This window comes from Colletes gigas, unplaced genomic scaffold, assembly GCF_013123115.1.
Source record: "Colletes gigas isolate AHSC1104 unplaced genomic scaffold, ASM1312311v1 Colletes_gigas_Sc00003, whole genome shotgun sequence".
NCBI classification, from domain to species: domain Eukaryota; kingdom Metazoa; phylum Arthropoda; class Insecta; order Hymenoptera; family Colletidae; genus Colletes; species Colletes gigas.
In genome coordinates this window covers 5412311-5433194 of record NW_025106632.1, presented here as the reverse complement: position 1 = coordinate 5433194, position 20884 = coordinate 5412311, and the positions used below count along the sequence as shown (strand labels likewise).

Sequence of the window (20884 nt, the reverse complement as noted above, 5' to 3'; positions counted from 1 at the left end):
TTAATGGCACTTCTGGAAAACCGATATTCCGTTCGTCGAATATTTAAATTCTGCGTTTGTTTTGCCCGCGAATGCAATTCTGTTTATTTGAACGGTACCATTTGACTAAATGGATTAATAAACATCAAAATTGTTCATAAAATTTCACACATGGAAAATCCGCTCTCTTTTCGATGTTCGTTTTTATTTTATTTACCAATTTATTTAACAACGATACAGTATCAATTGGATCCGGGTGTGAGCTGGGATAATCCTCTTCGACAAAATGGTCATTTCAATGGAATTATTGCGTGCGTAAAAATTGTTACAAAAATCGAGTGTCTGGTGTTCAATTTTGCGGTCGTTTTGACGCTCGATTCAATGTTTTTTCGATAACCCTCATTTCATAATAAATCATCGCGTAACTAATATATATTTACAATATTTTTAGTGGTACTTTCACGTTCATTTTCTTTCCCATTTTATGTAAGTATCAATTTAATTTAGTCAACGAGGTATTAACGAAAATTGAGGCTGAAATCCGAGGTGGACTTAGCGGGGGCGTCCAAAGGATTAATAAGATGGTCCAGAAAAGTCCTTGGTATCCTCGAGGATCAAAATATCCTCGACAAAAATTGAGTTTTAGCCCAGACTTGATTACTCGAATCTCTCGCTCTAAATTGCAAAATTTTCTCGATATTACTCTGAAGTTTTTAAATAGAATCGGAATCGACCAACACATTTTTACTATCGCTCAAAATATGCTGGTTATTCGGTTAACCTGTTTCCGGCGTCCCACCCTCTATAAGAGAAGTGTCGTTTTATACTACACGAGATCAATTATTCGTTAAGCTACGTGAAAGGTTGACGAAAGTGTCCTTGAGGTGTATAATAACTTGGAAATCCTTCCAGCCCGCTTCACTGTAATAATTCGTATCAATTATTATCGTTAAGTAGTAAAGTATAAGATGGCGGGGACTTTAATTAAAACGTTCTGCGCAGCGTTATAATCGAATTGCGCCGTCGGCGCGAACATCCCCGCCGATTCTTAGAAAACAGATTCTCCAGGACGTAATGTATTTTCCTCGTGATTCATCGTTTTCCATCCGAACGGCGAAGCGTAATATCTTCATTGCGAATAAACAGTTTTCGTCGAGGAAAAAAAAAAAGAAACGTACACTTAAAAGTTAACCTTAAAATCCTAATCGCATTTTCAAAGATAGAAAAAACTGTTGACTTTAGCGTGTATATTACCGTGTATATTACCGTATAATTAACTATAAATTATAAATTAATAATAAAAATATTTTAATGATATATTTTTTATTTTGGAAACGATCGATCAACTGCAATAAAAGGAAGTCTTAATTTCATATTCAGCACTTGTGTAGTATCGATATCTTGACGGTTACGACGGCTTCGTGGCACCGATCCAATGTTATTACTTCGTGCAAGTTCGTCTAACGACCTTTCCGTAACGATGGCGTTCGTTCGTTTTCGCCGGATCGCCATGAATTGCGCCGCGTATTACCGTTTTCTTCTCGCCGTCAGTAACAGACGGGGGGGAACCGTGGTAGCGGTGTTCCGTATTCGCTCCCCGCGCTCCCCTGCATCCCCGCAACAGGCCAAACGCCTACACGCCACTGTGTTACGCCCACGGACGCCCGACGCCCACGCGTACGCTTCGATGTGTGTACGGGAACGAGGGAGAGATCAAGCGACGCGCGAAATTTTTTTTTCTCCCTTTTCTTCGTCGCGCTGACGTCCGTCCGTGCTCCTCTCGAACAAAATATTTATCGTCGCCGCAACGTTATCCTTGAAACACACGCGGCGATGCCTTTCGGGACACTGCCGCCCCGCCATACGTCTTTCTTCGTTGCAGACGCGCGCGATCCTTTGCTGTCCGTCAATGAACGCGCGCTGCAGCCATCTTCGGATATCAAAACAAACACGTATCGTCTGGATTAAATAAACTTCTAGACTTAACGTTACTTTAGTTTTTGCAACAAAAACTAATTCAAAATAAATGTTTCATCGCAACTTGAAGATAATGAACTAATACAACTCTTAGTTTTGAAATAAAAAAAATTTTAGTATTATTGCACGAGAGTTACCCTTCCCCAGTTAAGGGGTCAATGTACGAGGCGCATTCATGAGTTGAAAAATCAGAATATCTTTGTTTTATGAAAACGAACGGTCGCGTGTTGCGTGTGTCCGTTGCATTTTATTTTCCCTGCGTCGCTTTGATCGATCCTGTCCCTTTATCTGCGTCGTGTCGTCTCGGAGACGACTCGAGGAGGGTGACTCGAATTAAACGCGTTTCTCCGGGGTAGCGGGCAAATTCCCGGAAGCGACCGCTCTTCAGCGAAGTGTTTACTCGAGATACGACACATCCTGGTGCACTACGCATCTCCGTAATTGACCTATTTCCAGTAGAAACGGCCCCACACTTGCGCGAATTAATGTACTCGCGCAAAAACAAATGCAGCCACGCCGTTGGGGTCTTCCACGAAGCAACGTTTCCCGCTAGCGAACCCTACCAGAAGCTCCCTTTGTTATCGAATACCACACGTGTTTACTGTGTACAGCAGAACCTCCATTATACGAACTCCCGTTACGTGAACCTTCTATTATGTTAACGTTCTATTATACGAACAGTATTTCGTAAACCTATTAACGTTCATTATGGAAGTGACATAGCATGCGTAGTATTAACGATCGAACAAAAATGTGAATTGTAACGTTACAAGTATAATAGAACCTACGAGTGTGATCGAATATCCTAAATGATTATATAAATTTTATACAGGGTGTTCGGAGAAATTTTAATGGGGGATTCTAGAGGCCAAAATAAGACGAAAATCAAGAATATCAATTGAAATTGACCCATGCAACCGAAAATAATTTTTCCAGATCGATTTGAAATTTTTTAATTTTGTCGAAAAATTTCATACCTTCTCGAATTTTTTTCTCGAAAGTGGGTAGGATTTCGGGGGTATGTGTATTCACCAAAAATGATTGCAATTGACTCCCCTAACCGAAAATAATTTTTCCAGAACGATTTGAAATATTTGAATTTAATTGTTAATAACTTTTTAACGAAGCCTCCATCAAGAAATTAATTTTCTTGATTTTCGTCTTATTTTGGTCTCTAGAGTCCCCTATTAAAATTTTTCCCAGGGCCGAACACCCTGTATATTTTGCCACAAAAATTAATGTAAACTGTCCTCAAAAATATTTTATATTAAGTTCAGAAACTTAGATACGAACTGACGAGAACGGCTATAAATTTTTCATTAAATTTAGTACACGAACATTGTTCAAACAACTCGTGCAAACCTGCTATCTTTGCGGAATTTTTCCTAACCTAACACCTAATGTAATTCTCGCTTTTAACCTTTCAACCGTTGCACTCGAGTATACTCGAGCTTGGATAACGATGTTATTCTAGATGCTCCAACATCCTTTTTTTTTTTTTACAATGGCAATTTTAACGTTTATCTTACATTAATTGTTGAAAATGTTTTCTACAAATTTTCCCCTTGTTCCCGCATGGTGTATCATTTTAAAGAGAATGTCCTCGAAGGTTACGAGAACAGAGCCACGTAATTGTTGCTAATTTCTGGCCGAGTATCGAGAAAATGAAACGCCACACCTTCCCATCCGACGAGGGACACTCGTTCCTCAAACTTAAAGGACCTTAAACAGTCCGAAAATGTGTCTCGTCCAACAAACGAAAAGTTAATTCTTCCATCCATGGGGGCTGATTATTCCGCGGAGGATACCATCGAACGAAAGAACCTCGTCGCTTGTAATTACGGCAGAGTTCCGTGAAATAATATAATTCGACGTGCTCCAACGTCCTGAAGGTTGGTCCCCATTGACGTCAGCCGTTGATTCTGGAAACGACGAATCCCCGTGCTTCGTGGACTCTCCGTTGGGTGGGGATGCACGCGTCGTGAGGAAATCGTCCGTAGGAGGGGGCGACGCGATTCAATCCAGGTACGTTCTACCGAGCATCGGACCCTGGATCAAAATAGTCCTTTCCAAACAATGGCAGACACCTTCCGAATTAATATCCAGTCGATTTTACTTAAACCAAAGGTTCCAGAACATTTTGCTAGGCGTCCATTTAAAAGAAAAAGAGAAAACTCCTACCTGTATTTACCTGTTTGCAAATCAAATTTATCTTATAGCAAATTAACTCACCTTGTGAACGATACAAAAGTATTGTGTTAATTTTATGTTAGGATTAATATGAAGAGCAAAATTAAATTAAATTTCAGAAAATGTACAACCTAGCGTTAAAGATGGCAGTTTCTTAATGACGTAGAGGTGGACGAGTTCCAAAAGGAACGGGCAATTCACACATAATCGACGGAATCGTGGACAAATTCCTTTAAATATCCTGAAAAATAATTTAATAAAAATAAATAATTCTAACTCTACAATTATTGATGAAACTTATTGATTTAAAAGCCTCTATGTGTAGATGTACTTGTCGCAGTAATAATCTGTCTCAAGAATTAAACAAAAAAATTAAGTTTAATGAAAGGTTAGAGATTCGTGTTATCAATGTGTAAAGATCCATTGTTGTTGCAACATACTCTCCTCTATGTATACAAATTTTTTTAAAAATCTACTTTTGAGGTTATAACGCAATAGTGTAAGCTAGTTGTATACAAATAATTTTGTAAATTTGTTCGAACTTGTGTTAGACCACAGGCATTTCGTATCGTCGATACTACCCTGCAAAGTGGAAAATGTGGAAAGTCGAGGGAAGGGATATCCCGAAGGAATAGATCGATGTTTCGTTCTGTGTAGTAAGGGACGCCTGTTGATATAAAACAGGAGTAGGTTCATTCATGAAAATGGCGAAACGTGAACATGTTGTATAATATATACCATCTCGAAATATGTATAGCTTTACTATTCGCTAATAGAACGCTGTATAGACGCTAGAATTTATGTACTTATAACCCTCGTTGGAACATGTTTCGAAAATTATAAATAAAGGGAAAGGCATTCATGACTTTGTTGCAGATTATTTACTGTAATTATTCATGTAATTAGTAATGTATACAGTTGCTCAAGATACGAAGTTATAGAATAGATGTACAATAAGTAATATTTTTCTTCAGACGAATTTATGACTCGCAAAAAATTGCGAACCCTTTTACCATTTCCGATATTATCGATTAAGTGTAGAATAAAACACCAGCATGTAATAGATTTTTGTGTTGCACGAAAGGGGACCCGTGAGCCCCCTTACCATTTCCGTGACACTACCTACGTTATCGGTTCAGGTTAAAATGTCACCACAGACGAGGGATGGCGGCCAGTTGAGAAACCATTCGCTGAATTAGTATTTATGGGCAGCAGCTGTAGTGTATGAAAAAACGCAATTTTCAAACGACCATAACACCTACAATAGTGAATACATTTCAATGAAACTTTTTTCCGAAGTAGAGCTCATGGGTACCTACAAAAAAGTATTAGACAACTTTTCTGTAGGGCGTCAAACAAAATTGCTAAAAATGAAAACGAATTTTTAAGGAAAATCGACAGGGGGTAGGTGGCCAAATTTTTCGGCGAAATTGAAAAGTTTCAAATCACTCTGGAAAAATTATTTTCGACTGCAGGGGTCAATTGCAATCATTTTTGGTGAATACACATACCTTCGAAATCCTACGTACTTTCGAGAAAATAATTCTTTACCGAAAATATAATGTGTCATCAGGAATGTTGTGTAATTTCATTTTCTGTCTCATTTCCACTTGTGTTTATTTCTAAATCTGTTGGTAACGTTGCGAGTGACACGAAAATGGTAATGGGGCTCTAGAGCCCCAGAAAAATGGGCCGAAAAAATACATTAGGTGAAAGGTTTGGAATTAAAATTAGAAATTTAGTTAAATAATTATTTGCTGGACTAGAACTTGAACAAACTCGATAAATTGATTAAACGATGACGTTGCAAGAGAAACAATAAAATCATCTATACGTGACGGTAGCCGTTAAAGTGTTTATTTTTACATTATCTTTCCCTTCTCCTAAATCCTTCAAAAATTTGATGAAATCATTCTATGCAATAATTTCCGTAATCGTTGTTACTTATTGCCCCAACTTAAATTCTTTTTCCATTCCTACCAAAAATACTTCAGGCGACTAAAATCACAAGAGACTAAATACATAATGTATATATGTTAAAATACGCTATTTTGCAAATTTAAGTAGTGTGTTTTGTTTGTAACCTATTTTTTCACGCATATATCTATTTATATGAGTTCGTTTCAAGAAAACGAACATTAAGTTGTATTATCGTATGCATTTCAAATGTTATTAATCGTTATCAGCGACGTATCGTACAAATTCAGAGAATATTATAAAAAAAAATGAAATTTGGCAAAATGGCGGTTATTTACAGAAGAAATGTAACCAGCGTGACTAGATCTGGCATAATTGAGTGCATCGACGTCGACATTAGTAACGACGAACTTCCTTAGCGTCTAACGGACTGGTGGGGATAGCAGGTATATACTACCGTACGAGCCACGTGTACGTGAGTTCGGCGCTTCGATAACTTTGGGAAATCGATAAAGAACGCGAGTGCGAATGTAACCGTTAAATTTATAAATACAATGTACGCGTAGTCTCGAAAGAATATTAACTCAGAGATGCCAGAAAAGCACCGTCGAGTGCCCTACTCACACATGCCAGATACACGTACGTGTGCTCGTGGAGTTTCGGAAAGTCGACAAAGGCAAATTGACGCATGCCCTCTTTCTCGATTCTCCGAAGCTGCCCGAAGTAATTTCGGACCGCTTCGTGGGAGTCAAGAGAGAAAGGGTCACATTTGCAAAAAAAAATTTTGTAAAATTTATTTTACGGAAATACACGTTTTAGGACCCCCTGATCATATTTTAATTATTGAAAAAGAAAGAAATTTTTTTTTATTCCCATGTATGAGCACATGTATGAAAAAAAATTTCTTTTGGGTACTTTGCTTATGTACGTCTACATAGGTCGGAAAGTAAAAATGCCTGGGCAGTCGAGAATCCAAATCGTATGCCGTTGACGGGAGGTCGGATTTCAGTTGTTGAGAGCGAGAAGGCAAATGTGAGCCTTTCTCTCTCGACTCCCACGAGACTGTCCGAAATTACTTCGGGCAGCTACGGAGAATCGAGAAAGAGGGCATGCGTCAGTTTGCCTTTGTTGACTTTCCGAAACTCCACGAGCCAGCGTTACGCGTATCTGGCATGTGTGAGTTGGGTACCCGACGGTGCTTTTCTGGCATCACTGAATATTAACATGAAAAGTAGTAGAATGTGTCGAGATTTGTGAAATCAAGATAAACAATAAGACGTATTCAATGATTAGAAGTTAATAAAACCAACATGATAATATAAGTACATAAAAGAAGAAAAGATGTCGAGGCAATCGTTTAGTATTGTTAAATATTATCCAGAACAGGAAAAGGGCAGATGTGGTTATTGCAAAAGTCCTGATACAAACTGCAGTTATGGTAAGTACACGTTATTGCAACGCTATTTTATTTTACAACGTACGTGTAAAATTGCCGCTGTCGTGTTTCTGTTGATAGGTTATGTAGCTCGTATGACAGTTTATGTACATCGAATTTGTATTGTAATCGAATGTTACATTCCGACGTATTGGTGTTATTTAACACTAAATTTACGGATTCCGTCAATTTGACGGATTTCAGATTCTATAGTTGAAAGTTACAGAACTCGCACAGTTTATTCAGTCTGATTTCGTTTCTCGAAAAATTATCTAAATATGCAAAATTGATGTACACTACCCTATTGGCCATAAAAAACTATAAAAATTTGTCGTACTTCATTTTTTTCTAATCACAATAGTTTTCAAACAAATTGTTGGTTAATAATAATACGAACAGCCTGTATATCTTTTAACTCATTTTAATGTAATTATCAACATAAGAGGGTTCAATAAAAATAAGTATAATCGATGACTGTAAATCTAGCATTAAACTTACTGTATTTCTATATTTTATATACTTTAGGTATGTGGGCGCAGAGGTTAACCGTAGAAGATTACCAAGCTTTATTAGACAGAGGTTGGAGAAGAAGTGGTTGTTATTGTTATAAACCACTTATGGATCAAACCTGTTGTCCTACGTATACCATAAAGTAAGCATAATGATTATATATAACGCTGAGAAATATTCCACCATTACCAATTTTACTGTAATATCGGCAACAAACGTTTACCGTAGATGCGAAGCGCTTCAGTTTAAAATTACCAAATCGCAGAAGAAGATCCTGAAAAAAATGGGAAGATTTTTGAGAAACGAACTGAACAAGGACGACACTATGGATACGAGCGAAGATGATGATGTCAGAGGTAACGATACGATATATGCGATATTAACGCGCGTACAGTTGTCACTTTCGTAATCATTTTATCGTAGACATCGGAGAATTTCCTAACTATAGTAAACATCTTCGAGAAACGGAAGACTGTGGTTTCGAAATGGATGTGAAGTCTGTTAACGAGGAAGTAAATAACAAAGTACAGCCCGACGTGTCGGAGAATGAAAAACAGTGTAACGATCCAGACACTCAACAGAAACATTCGGAGAGTTTACCATGCGCGTTGAGTCGTAAAGAAGATTCGCACGATATATCGCAAAGCGTGGAATCGGTAGAAATGAATTCCGTCAGAGCGCCGTGCAAGAAAGCCAAACTTCTGCGCATCGAGCGCAAACAAAAGAAGTTACTGGCCCAAGGGAAGACTCAGGACGAAATAGACGCGATGTTCAAAGAGAACAAGCAACAAAATCGTGCTAAAAGTTTAGAGGAATTGTTCGAAGAAATGTTGAGCGGAACAAAGAGATTGGAGGTAGGATATCGTAGTTCACTTGTCACGTATATCATCGAACGTTGCATACGTCATAAGTTGGTCCTCTTTTCTCCAATTCAATTTACATTTAAAAATATCTTTCGAATAGCGACAAAGAATCAAATAGATGGAACACGACGCTGCTTCGCATATTTATACTCGCACTTACGAAAATAGTATAATGCTTACAGTGTTCTATTCTGTTTCTCCGATTCAGTTACAGTATTTCATTATGAAGATAGTTTCGTTTGGTTGTATTTCGGATAAGTTTATGTTAAAATTTATGACTTTTATAAGCTGAAACTAGTTAGAACTTCGCCAATGAGCTCCGGATACATAAAGACTTCGAATGTATCTTACGAACTGTATAAAAAATATCAGACAATAGTACACGGAGATCCAGCAGCGAAGGTTACAGAGGAACGATATGCGAGATTTCTTGTGAAATCGCCTTTGCAGGTAATTTTACAATTACTACGGTTTTAGGGACTTACATTCGTTAAATATTTATTAAAAGTAATTGCATTACTTTCTTTTGCTATTTCAATTTAATACATAATATCATACATAATTATATAGTAAATTATTGAATCTAATGTTTGTATATTTGTTAGAAGCGGGCACGTGTCTTCTTAAATGTTTACTCATATTTAACGTAGACATATGTCTTGCTAAACGCTTTAGTATATACTAAAGCGTTCAGCAACAATAATTAGAATCTTTGTAGTACACGATTGGAGCAAAGTGGACCCTTTTATACAGTGTATGTTTTAATTATGTTATTTAAATGGTTCTCACAATATATTTGCGCGTCTGTAACCGTTAAAACCGTCTGTTCTGCGCAGAAATTGCCTCGAGTATTGTGAATTAATTTTTTTACAAATATTCTTGTAAATTCGTCAGATAAAATTGGTGAAAGTAATGACCAACGAATTCAAACGCACTTTCGACGAAAGTGCGAACCTTTATAAAAAATATCAAATGGCCATCCACGGAGATCCACCGGAGGAATGCGAAAAAAAGTCATTCTTCAACTTTCTAGCAAAAAATTCTTTACAGGTACACTTTGTATTCAATCTGATCTCTGTCCCGTTCGCGTTCTATGTATAAAATACAAATAAATATCGTTCCAATGTTAAATGCTTCGGTTATGTATGATATTGTAATTTTTTTTTTTTCTTGTCGAATAGTCACTTTGGTTTTTTTTTTTGCCGAAGAAGATAAATTTTAAGGTACACGCGATTAAAGACGTTTGTAATTTTCAAGCAATGGAAACCAAGCAATGGCCCGCCCACCGGATACGGTACCTTCCACGAACAATATTGGTTAGACAATGAACTGATAGCCGTCGGAGTGATAGACATTTTGCCGGCGTGCATTTCGAGCGTATATTTTTTTTACGATCCAGCGTATGCTCATCTCTCCCTTGGAACATTTAGGTTAGTACCATTCAGGGAGAAAAACGACTTGGAATCGGTTAGAATATCGTCTGTATCCGGGAATTATTGTGTATCTCGTTTAGCTCTTTAAGAGAGGTTTGCTTGACGAGGGAACTGAACCGATCGGCGGAAAACTTGAAATATTATTATATGGGATTTTATATACACACATGCCCGAAAATGCGATATAAAACACGGATGAAACCATCGAAGCTGCTCTGCCCTGAAACGTACAGGTGGTTCGACGTGGAGCCTTGCCTGCGGAAATTGGACAAAGAGAAATACAGCAGACTGAACGACGACATCGACGCTATCGACGAAGATGGCGTTATTAATGTCAACGAGGTATAGAACAATCTTTATACGTGTATCCATCGCAATGGACGTCCCATGATCTTTGTTTCAGCTAACAAATCATTCGTCCTCAGGTATGCATAATACATGCCAAGGTTAAAATGACTTTCAGAGCTTTCAAAATACTGATCAAACCGACTGTTACTAAAGAAGAGGAAGAAGAGGTCGAAGAGTACGCTCGTTCGGTCGGAATGAAGTGCGCGCGAAGTATGTATCTCTACCGTCGTTAAAACCAGGCTGCGTACTGGTCACAGTTAGTATATTTCTTTTCGCGTTGCGATAGCGATTCGTTGTTTTCACGGACGAACAAGTCACTAAAAAAAAGCTAGTTCTAAGACGCGATTAACCTTTTAACTGGAATGTTAAATCTACGAAAAACGCATTCTGTCCTCGACGTGACAAATCCATTACGACGAGTTAATTCGTCGCACAATAGAAACGCATTCTCCATTGGCGAATTAACTCGTCGTCCCCCCCCGGTTAAAAGTTTTTAACATTCAGCGAATCGAGTGAAACTTAACAGCTTCGAATAAAGTATTTATGATAATAAGTGTACGGAAAGTTGAATGAAAATAAAAAAAGAAATTAGTTCTGTTGAGATGCATTTTTTAACGTACATGCATTAATTATTGCTTTTATGAATATTACGAACGAGTTTCCGACGACAGAAACGAAACATTACCTATACATTACAGAATACCGGTATAATGTATCTGTTGCTTTGATTATCTTCCTAATAACCGAGATCTTAGATGTATGATGTCCGGTTGAAGAAGATGAGTCATGTAATGCAGCTCTGACGTTCTTGCACAATGTCGTATTCGGAACTGGTCGAAAATATTTCGATTTCAAAACACAGAAAACACTTTAGGGGGCCATTCTACCTTGCAGGCACGAAAAATACATGTTTGTGATTTTTTTTTGCGGGCTATCAAAGAGCAATTAATTCCGGGTTTTGTAGGTACGTTTATTATATATTTAGCTATATTTACGAATTTTTTTAATGCATGATATCTATCGATTACGCTGTTTTTGTTGATCAACAAACAACAGTTTTTACGATCGGCGTCTAACTGCGTATGTGATATCTTGCGAACAAATTATCCGAAAACCAACGATATTCTTAATATAGACGAGTGTGGTTATAGCAGGAACTAGGATCTTTTAAAAAAAAAAACAAAAAATGGCTATTTTACAAAAAAATAGTGAATATTTTCATATATTCAGTTGATTTTTTGTTAATAAAAGAAAAAGTATTGCATATATCGCAATTATCCTAGTTCGTGCTACAGGGAGACCAGTTCTAAAGATACTGTATAAATTTCATGTTGATATCTTGAATAGTTTTTTCGTTATCACATACGCAGTGGCGAAAAATGTAGTTTCGAGAAAAACAGCTTTAAAACTTCGTTAGTTTTTCAAATTTCAATTTAATATTCGGTAGACATATTTTCGAGACTACATGCTAAAAGAAAACGCAAAAAAAAAAATTCGATTTTATTAAATCCCACAAAGTAGAAAGGCCCCTTAAGTGTTCGTATAAATACTTTATTTTCATTGTTATATCGACGATCTCGCGTACAGCGACGTTGCAGGAAAATGAACATTATCTCTATGAACAGGTAATAAACACAAAGATCTCAATTTCGATTAAAACGTATTTATTCGATAACGAAACATTCAAGTATCACATAGTTATTTATTATACAACGTTCTAAATCACATAGAAAATAAAGAATATTATTTGGTATACAATGTTTGTCATATGAAATCGCATGAACAATGTCTTGTACTATAAATTTCGCGTGTATTATGAAAAAATGTTAAAATACACGCGGGTTTCGGTAGATTTGTAAAAATATGTATATACAATGTGCTGTCGTTTAGACGACTATCCTTTGTTAATGGTTCCCTAAAATAGTCTGGTAATAAATCCCACCGTAATTTATGCAACAGCAAACGTTCGATCGGTTGCTTCGCAATTCTAACCTAACTAAATTCAAACCTAACATTTCTCTCTAGCCTTCACTTTCGTTTCACGCAACTGCGCGACGTAGCATCGATAAAACGTTTAAAAAGCATTCTTCGAAACAATCAATTTCTCGCGCGGTTTCTTTCCGTATCTTCGGCTGGAATTTCGTTCCACTTCTGTATGTTTCCGCTACCACCGAGGACGAAGATGACCATACAGACTATACAAACAGCCGCGCCGATCCAGAACAATATTTGCCATTTCTCTATAGGGTTCTATAAAACGAACATCATAAACAATTACGCATTATCGACTAAAATCATTCACTGGTCAACAGCAAATTTGCATTCCTCGTCTAAGCAAACGATTCTAGTCCCTGCCATGACTCTGGTTGCGAAAATGAAAATTAATTTGAAATTAACCTCTTCAGAGACAATTTTTTTTTTTTATTATTCTTTTTTTGGGTCTATTTATTATTGACAGTAACTATAACTATTAAAAAAAAAACTAAACGTCCACATATGTGGTCAAGGGCGTGAAGAGGTTAAAATTTCGACTTTGGTTCTTCTAAATGCAAACGACACTAAGCAGAAATATTTCCCATCTCCGTTGTTATGTACGTGTACGCAAATTGTATACTGTAATACTGTTATTATACATACGCAATAACAATTATGCCCCGTTGAGTTTAAAATATAGTTACATGACATTAATTACAGCTTATGAAACATAGTTTGTATTAGGGAGAGAATTAACACATGAACAGTTGCGAAGGATCGGCTTTTGGGGTACCAGAAAGCGTGAGCCACATTGAACAAGGACGCCCAATACCCGCGCAGCGTGTGCAGCGCTGTTACGACGACGACAGTGACGGAACTGTTGGATGTTAGGCGTGTGCATGCAACTGTGGAAGCGAGTGGATCGGGGATGGTTCAACTTGTAGGTACTTCTCGTACTATACAACTTGCGACGATATAGAAACGAGCAAGTACCCACGTGTCGTCACCACCACGTGAGTCTGGATAAGCATGAGTGCGTGTGATCTTAGCAGAGACCTTCTCCCGCCAGTTGTTCGTGCTCGCCGCTTATTGACGTTTACGATTAGCGCTCCGTCCATCTACAATTACCGAACACGCGTACCCCGGGCACGTTTCGTCCCTATTTATCGCGAATACACGACTCATCGACATACATCTAGTCCGCAAATTTACTGTACACTGGCGCTAAATCCGTGTCTCATAAAACACACCAACAAAGATGGCCGCCATCAGTAAATCCTAATATTTAACTTCGTCATGCTACTATTTAAGTTCAACTACGGAAAGGATACCAGTAATCGAAATAACATGGTTTCGTTTTTTTCATTAATTTTTTCGAGACCCATAACTATTTTATTTTGCATCAGTTTTTGTTGTAAATTTAGTCGATAAAGCCCCCACTCTATTGTACATAGAATAATAAATAAATTTAGATACCCGTGATGTTATTATTAAGTTCCTTCGATGAGTATACTTCCACGAGTAAATTTTGTGACTAGCTGTACGCGTGAGATTCGCGTTCGACGATGGAATACGAACAACAGGAGCCCGATTTTACGTTCAATGGATCATACATGTACTCTTCTCGGATGTAAACGGGACACACAACCGGGTTAAAGAAGATTTCACGAAAGGAGCGCGAGTTAAATTTCGGATGCATCGCATACACAATTCCCCAGTACTGCCCGTACTATGAGTTACGCAACAGAGTACAAGGTTGGACTGAGGTCTCGAGTATGCCAAGAGCACCTTCGAGCTGCGACAAGCTGTAACATGACACCTGACGACACGCGTCAACGAGCGCAAAACAACAAATTAAATCGTTTCTGGGAAGCTTCGCATAGATCCAAAAGACTTGCTTCCTTTGTCTTTCTGATATTCTTTTTCGTCTAAAATATTTATAATTGTAAAAACATGCAATGTTCTATATTAAAATACAAACGTGGCTAACCTAAACAGCCGTCGTGAAATTTATGTAAAAGTAAATCTTTATTAAACTATTTTTTATGGATGGTGTATTAAACCGAATGGACCAACTTTTGAAACGGAAGAGAATCGAATTTATATCGAATTATATCGATATTGTCATAGCGCTGTTACAAGCCGTGGTTCGTGCAAACAAAGCAAGGAAAGCGACAAGCGGATATGGAAACTTTTTTCAGTGCGAAAGAAGCATGTACTCACCCCGTATTTTCCAGCAATCTCCTCCACCATCGGTGAAATAATTATGCCGGACGCGCAACCGACCGTGTTCATGATACCGTACAAAAAGCCGGCGAAGTTCGGCGACAGGTCCTGATTGTTCGACAAGTTCGAGATAGAGGCCGCTCCGTTGAAGCCTAACGCCAGCACCAGAAACACGTTCGCCAGGACGAATCTGCAGCCCACGTAGCCGACCAGTATGAGAAATATACCAGGGATCAGATGAGCTGCAAACGGAAATAACGAAAAATTCTCAGAACTCGAAAACAGTTATAAAACTTTTTTAACGATGTATTAAAAGACAAGCGAAATGGAACTTGAAAATTTGCAGCGACAGAAAAAAAATTGAGAAAAATTGATATATTATATTTTTTAAACAAACAAGTCGAAAACAGTTATGAAACTTTTTTAATGATGTATAAAAGACAAGTGAAATGGAACTTGAAAATTTGCAGCGATAGAAAAAAAATTGAGAAAAATTGATATATTATATTTTTTAAACAAACAAGTCGAAAACAGTTATGAAACTTTTTTAATGTTGTATTAAAAGACAAGCGAAATGGAACTTGAAAATTTGCAGCGATAGAAAAAATATTGCGAAAATAGGTATATTATATCTTTGAAACAAATATTAATTTTGAGTACTCACAGAAGACAGTAGCACCCTTGCGAAGTATGGTGACGGAGACCAATTGTTTCCGCTTGATAGTGTCGCCAGCCCAGCTGAAAAAGAATCCAAAGAACAGTCTGCCGGCCCAGGGCAAGCTTGCAGCCGCCCCTCCCTTGGTCAGATGGAATCCCAGAGCTTTCGTTAAATACAGCATCATTGAATTCTGATAGAAGAACAGGAGGAAGAGATTTCCAAAGTGACAGAAAGTCAGACTAATAAATGGAATCGAGGTAAATATTTCCTTCAACGGCGTCTGCTTCATCGTGGGTTTCGTAGCCGTCACTGTTCCCGCTTGCGAGCTGAAACAGATTTTATTTATTTATTCGTGTTTAACGACACTATTTGCCGGGAAATTGATTCGGATGGACAGTATTTTTTTGCTAAATAATGCTCGAGTCTTCGTTGCAGACAAACCGCGACAAGTTCTCACTCCCTCTTTGCCTTTCGTGCGCTATCCTTCTCTGTGGCGACAGAGATTAAACGCGGCTCGGATTTCACGCAGCCGGCAGGTCTCGAGCTGCACGTATACACTTACCAAAAAAATACTGTACACAAAGGGGAGTCAATCCGTTATAGAAAACATAATTTTCGTCGTCCCAGATACCCCTGCTTACTTTGCACAACGATTTCTAAAATACTGACTCGATAATGTACTTCTTCTCCTCGTCCGAGATACCAGGGTGTTCCGCGGGGGAGTCGTAGGCGAATATCGCCCAGAAGATTATCCAGACGAACATCAGCAACGACGGGATGTACCACGCGCTCTCCCAGTTCATCGATTCCGCGATGCCCGCCACCATGGGGTACGTGAGGATGGTTCCGAAGGTGCCGCCGAGCAACGACCAAACGAACCGCGCCTTCTCGTCGGGCGGCGACCATTGGGCGACCAGCGAGTGACACGCCGGGAACGTGACGCCGCCGGTGAGGCCAATCACGATCCTCGTGAACAGCAGGACACCCCAATGAAGCTGCGCGAATATCGGGCTGATCAGGGACACTATGGCGGCCAACAGGGACGTCCAGAGGATCGACTTTTTGGCGCCCCAGCGTAGAGTCAGAAGGCCACCCAGGAAGTTGCCAGGAACGTTTCCGTAACTGTAGGCGGCTATCAGCTGCCCTCGAACCTGCGGCTGCCAGTCGAAAGGCATACCGTTGAAAAGCTCTACAGGCGCGTCGTGGGGACGAGCATCGCGCAAGTGAGGCGCCTCGCGAGCGAAACGACCATTGAAAATCGCCGGGGGCTCGAAATTCTGGGCAGCTTCGAGCCGCTCGTTCAAGATCTGGTCCTCCAGATCGGCGATTGGGTCCAGCCAGGATATCGCGCGACGCACGCGATTCTCCTCGGCCGCGCATGCGCCACCCGTTGCGTTACCCGCAACCGCCTTTATCATCGGCACCACCAGGATCGGCATCTGCAGACGACACATGTAGCTCGTCCAACAGGCCGTGAACATCATCACGCCGATCAGCAACCGCGCCGGGATCCATTCTGCGGACAAAATTGCGTCCACGTGAGATTCGGTGCTAGTCAAATTACATACGACATTTTGTACTTCGAACTGGCTAACCTCATTTTTGAAATTTTGTTGGTAAATCTGCAGTTTTAGCGACTTTGTTTTAACCCTACATCGGTATAACATATTTTTACTAACGCGGACGACGTATTTCAAGTTCAGGCATGATTTTTTATTGTTATAGGCATTACAAAAATCTGCAAGAATTCTAAGACACTTATTAGCGTTTCTATTTTGAGGTACAAGTCATACTCGAGTCTTTTTAAATAGAAAAAGCAAAGAGACGGTCTCGATCGTTTCAGAGAAAAATTTTCGCCTGGACTTAAATGACCCGTTATGCCAACGGAGGATTAAATTAACATATCTTTATCCGGTTTTTTCAGAAGAGATTGTATTTCAACGTAGGGCGAGTGAACTTGAAAAAGTAACGTGCTTCTATTATTATTATGTTCCTACGTTGATTTAGAGCAGAATTATTAACATTACCAAATTTTTTTTACTCCGCGATTATCATGATCACCAAGGACAGTTTTAGGCTAACAAACCGTAGATGTCCGACTGCTATTCTAAGCATCCATGATTGAAAGCCACCCATGTTCGTGCGATCGACTTACTCAACAATTTCCAAACCACAGAATTCGGACCAGTGAAAAATGTCGACACGCCGGCGGCGTTCTCCTGCATCGACCGGAGAATAAACATTGATCGTCGAATAAATTGTATCAGAGTATGGTTGGTGGCTGACGGCTGACAGAAGGAATGAAAATGACATTACCATGCCAACCACCATCATTCGATATTCGAGTCACTGATTTCCATGCCTATTTTCAGACTTTTCTTTCATTAACGATTGACTACTTTTCCGGAAATTTTTATAAGATTCTTAAAAACTTACAAAGAAAAAAACAATGCAGCAATGTTATAGACTTATAGATATATTATTACTTTATACAGGGTGTTCGGCCACACTTGGGAAAAATTTTAATGGGGGATTCTAGAGGCCAAAATAAGACGAAAATCAAGAATACCAATTTGTTGATGGAGGCTTCGTTAAAAAGTTATTAACAATTAAATTGAAAAATTTCAAATCGTTCTGGAAAAATTATTTTCGGCTGCGGGGGTCAATTACAATCATTTTTGGTCATTACAAATACCCTCGAATTTCTATCCACTTTCGAGAAAAAAAATCGCGTAAATGCTGAAAATTTTCGGCGAAAAAAAATTTTTCAAATCGTTCCAAAAAAAATTATTTCCGGTTGCGGGGGTCAATTACAATCAATTTTGGTCATTAGATCTACCCTCGAAATCCTACCCATTTTCTAGAAAAAAATTCGAGAAGGTATGGAATTTTTCGACGGTAAACAAAAATTTCTAATCGTTCTGGAAAAATTATTTTCGGTTGCGAGGGTTAATTACAATCAATTTTGGTCATTAGATCTACCCTCGAAATCCTACCCATTTTCTAGAAAAAAATTCGAGAAGGTATGGAATTTTTCGACGAACAACAAAAATTTCTAATCGTTCTGGAAAAATTATTTTCGTTTGCGGGGGTTAATTACAATCATTTTTGGTCATTACAAATATCCTCGAATTCCTATCCACTTTAGAGAAAAAAAATCGCGTAAATGCTGAAAATTTTCGGCGAAAAAAAAATTTTTCAAATCGTTCTAAAAAAATTATTTCCGATTGCGGGGGTCAATTACAATCAATTTTGGTCATTAGATCTACCCTCGAAATCCTACCCATTTTCTAGAAAGAAATTCGAGAAGGTATGGAATTTTTCGACGGAAAACAAAAATTTCTAATCGTTCTGGCATCAGCAAATTTTGCATTTTTAACGGATCAAACATGCACTAATAATTAATCAGTAACTAGCTAGTATCATATCGCTCCTGAGTGATAGTTAAATTTTAAACCAAAAGCTACTTTTTTAATAATTTTAAAAATGCAATAGTTTTTCAACACTTTATAAAGCGCAAGCATGCATATACATACGTAAAACGACAACTTGAAACAGTAACAATTTGCGTAGTGTGAAGAACAAAATGGTTCTTGCATAATTATACGGGTGAAAGTGTGGCAAAAATATTTCAATTCGTAGAAGCGTGAAATTATTTAGGGCTCGAAAGATATTTCTTGTCGATTAAAAGGAATTTTCTCTATTTCGTTTAGCAATATCTGTTAAATACGCTAACAATAATTTTTGGTCTACTATTTTAGTCGAGTTTTTATGAAATTGCGTAATTTCTTTGTTTTCGATGTGGACGAACAGATAACAATAGTAGTTCAGTAGATACCGAAAAGAGAAACAAAATTACTAAATTGTATATTAACCGACGTGGGTGGGCTCGACCGATAAGACGCGTTCATCGGTACGCGCGAAGAAACGCGTGCTCCTTTCATTTTCGGACTGGTGCGTTAGAAAATAACGAACAGTATTAAGTAAATATCAAGGACAGCTCGTCCAACCATGCGCGACACAATTTCGTGTCGTAGGAGAATTTCAATGTGCAACGTTCGTTACTCTATTATTTGAAACTTTCGAAAAGACCCATTTACTCTCAGCTAGTAACGACGCAGCGCGATTACAAAAGAAAGTTCTCGACCACTTTCCCGGCCGTTCGCGTATTTACGAACCACCGCCAGAGCGTGCTATTGTTTACAGAACCCGCGCCGCCGTGAAGAACGTGCCGCAACGTTTTTCGCCGCGACCGTTCCGCCGACTTAACCCTCTACCGCACGAATTTTACTTCGTCCGTCAAAAAACGTAATCATTTCTGAACAATTTCCACGATCCATGTGACAATGTTCACGCGAAGTCGCTGGTTTCAAGTTCGCGATCGAACAAATTATGCAACGGACGATTATAACGTTTATCTACTATGGAGAACGATAATGTTTACAACAGACAAAGGTACCGATGGAACGAACATCGGAACGTGTGAAAGTTAAAGTGAAAAAGAAACAAACACGTGGATCGTGGTGAAGTTCGAATAGAAACGAATTCATCGGAACGACGGCGAATCTTCGAATTAGCTGTGCTAACGCGATCGTCCGTGTAACAGGGTTAAATAACGGGCATGAATCGAAAGCTATGCCGGGAATTCCGAGGACCACGCTAAACGTCGCGACAAACACGAACATCGACCGTTAATCGTTTCGTGTCACTGTCGTACACGGAACAAATTACTTCACTTCGCGAGAACGTTTCAAATCGAATAGAAAAAAAAAAGAATAGAGAACTGGATACTTCACTCACGTGGAAAGTACTTCTTGTATAACTTCTGGTGCATTCTGCGGTCTCGGCGTGGAAGTTCGCGGCACTCGCCAGGCTCTCAACGTCTCGGTACGTTCTTCAGAACATTTTTCAGGTAGCTCCAGAGAAAAAAAAAACTGCCGACGATCGATTACACCCGGTAGAACTCGGACGCGGTACAGTACCGAATCGGTTGAAGGACTGACTGATGACATCGGTCATCCAGCCTGCGTATTTAAGGAGTCGGCAGGTGGGACCGAGTGGGGACACCCAGGTACATCCCTTCTTCGAGAGAAGGACGCCAAAATTTTGGGTTTTGTTCGCGCCATTCCTACCTGGGGGGGAGGGGGTCCACCACAGAATTTCACCGTTTTCAATGGAATACACGATTTTCACCGTAGTTCAACAGAATTCCGCCATTTGCGTTAAAATATCAAAGAAATGTTAAAATATTTTTCTATGTTATTTTATTTGAGAAAATTCCTGTGCATAATTTTCTTACAAATTAAATTGCAAATAACCATATGAAAAATTAAAGGAATCTGTAATTTTACGATTACTAATTTTTGTACAAATT

At 38.8% G+C, this 20884-nt stretch overlaps 2 protein-coding genes across 5 annotated transcripts; one reads left to right on the top strand and one right to left on the bottom strand.

Annotated features, from left to right (window-relative positions):
• Positions 1-7259: 7259 nt before the first annotated feature.
• LOC122404929 (arginyl-tRNA--protein transferase 1) lies at positions 7260-11717 on the top strand. Of its 4 annotated transcripts, none has more exons than XM_043409326.1 (8): positions 7260-7501; positions 8024-8150; positions 8237-8364; positions 8432-8862; positions 9766-9921; positions 10129-10301; positions 10385-10646; positions 10730-11717. In XM_043409326.1, exons 1-8 carry the CDS (start codon positions 7405-7407, stop codon positions 10883-10885), a joined length of 1530 nt encoding a protein of 509 aa, XP_043265261.1. In that variant the 5' UTR covers positions 7260-7404; the 3' UTR covers positions 10886-11717. The 4 variants fall into 4 exon arrangements, with proteins under 4 accessions (XP_043265261.1, XP_043265263.1, XP_043265260.1 ...); XM_043409328.1 differs by lacking the exon at positions 9766-9921 and adding an exon at positions 9160-9321 and having other exon boundaries at positions 10768-11717; XM_043409325.1 differs by lacking the exon at positions 9766-9921 and adding an exon at positions 9160-9321.
• Positions 11718-12134: 417 nt separating this feature from the next.
• LOC122404928 (putative inorganic phosphate cotransporter) lies at positions 12135-20500 on the bottom strand. Its single transcript, XM_043409324.1, has 5 exons — positions 20311-20500; positions 16180-17026; positions 15517-15836; positions 14850-15094; positions 12135-12902 (listed from the first exon to the last, which is right to left on the bottom strand). The coding sequence occupies exons 1-5, from the start codon at positions 20342-20344 to the stop codon at positions 12750-12752; spliced, it is 1599 nt and encodes a 532-aa protein (XP_043265259.1). The 5' UTR covers positions 20345-20500; the 3' UTR covers positions 12135-12749.
• Between the last annotated feature and the right edge of the window lie 384 nt (positions 20501-20884).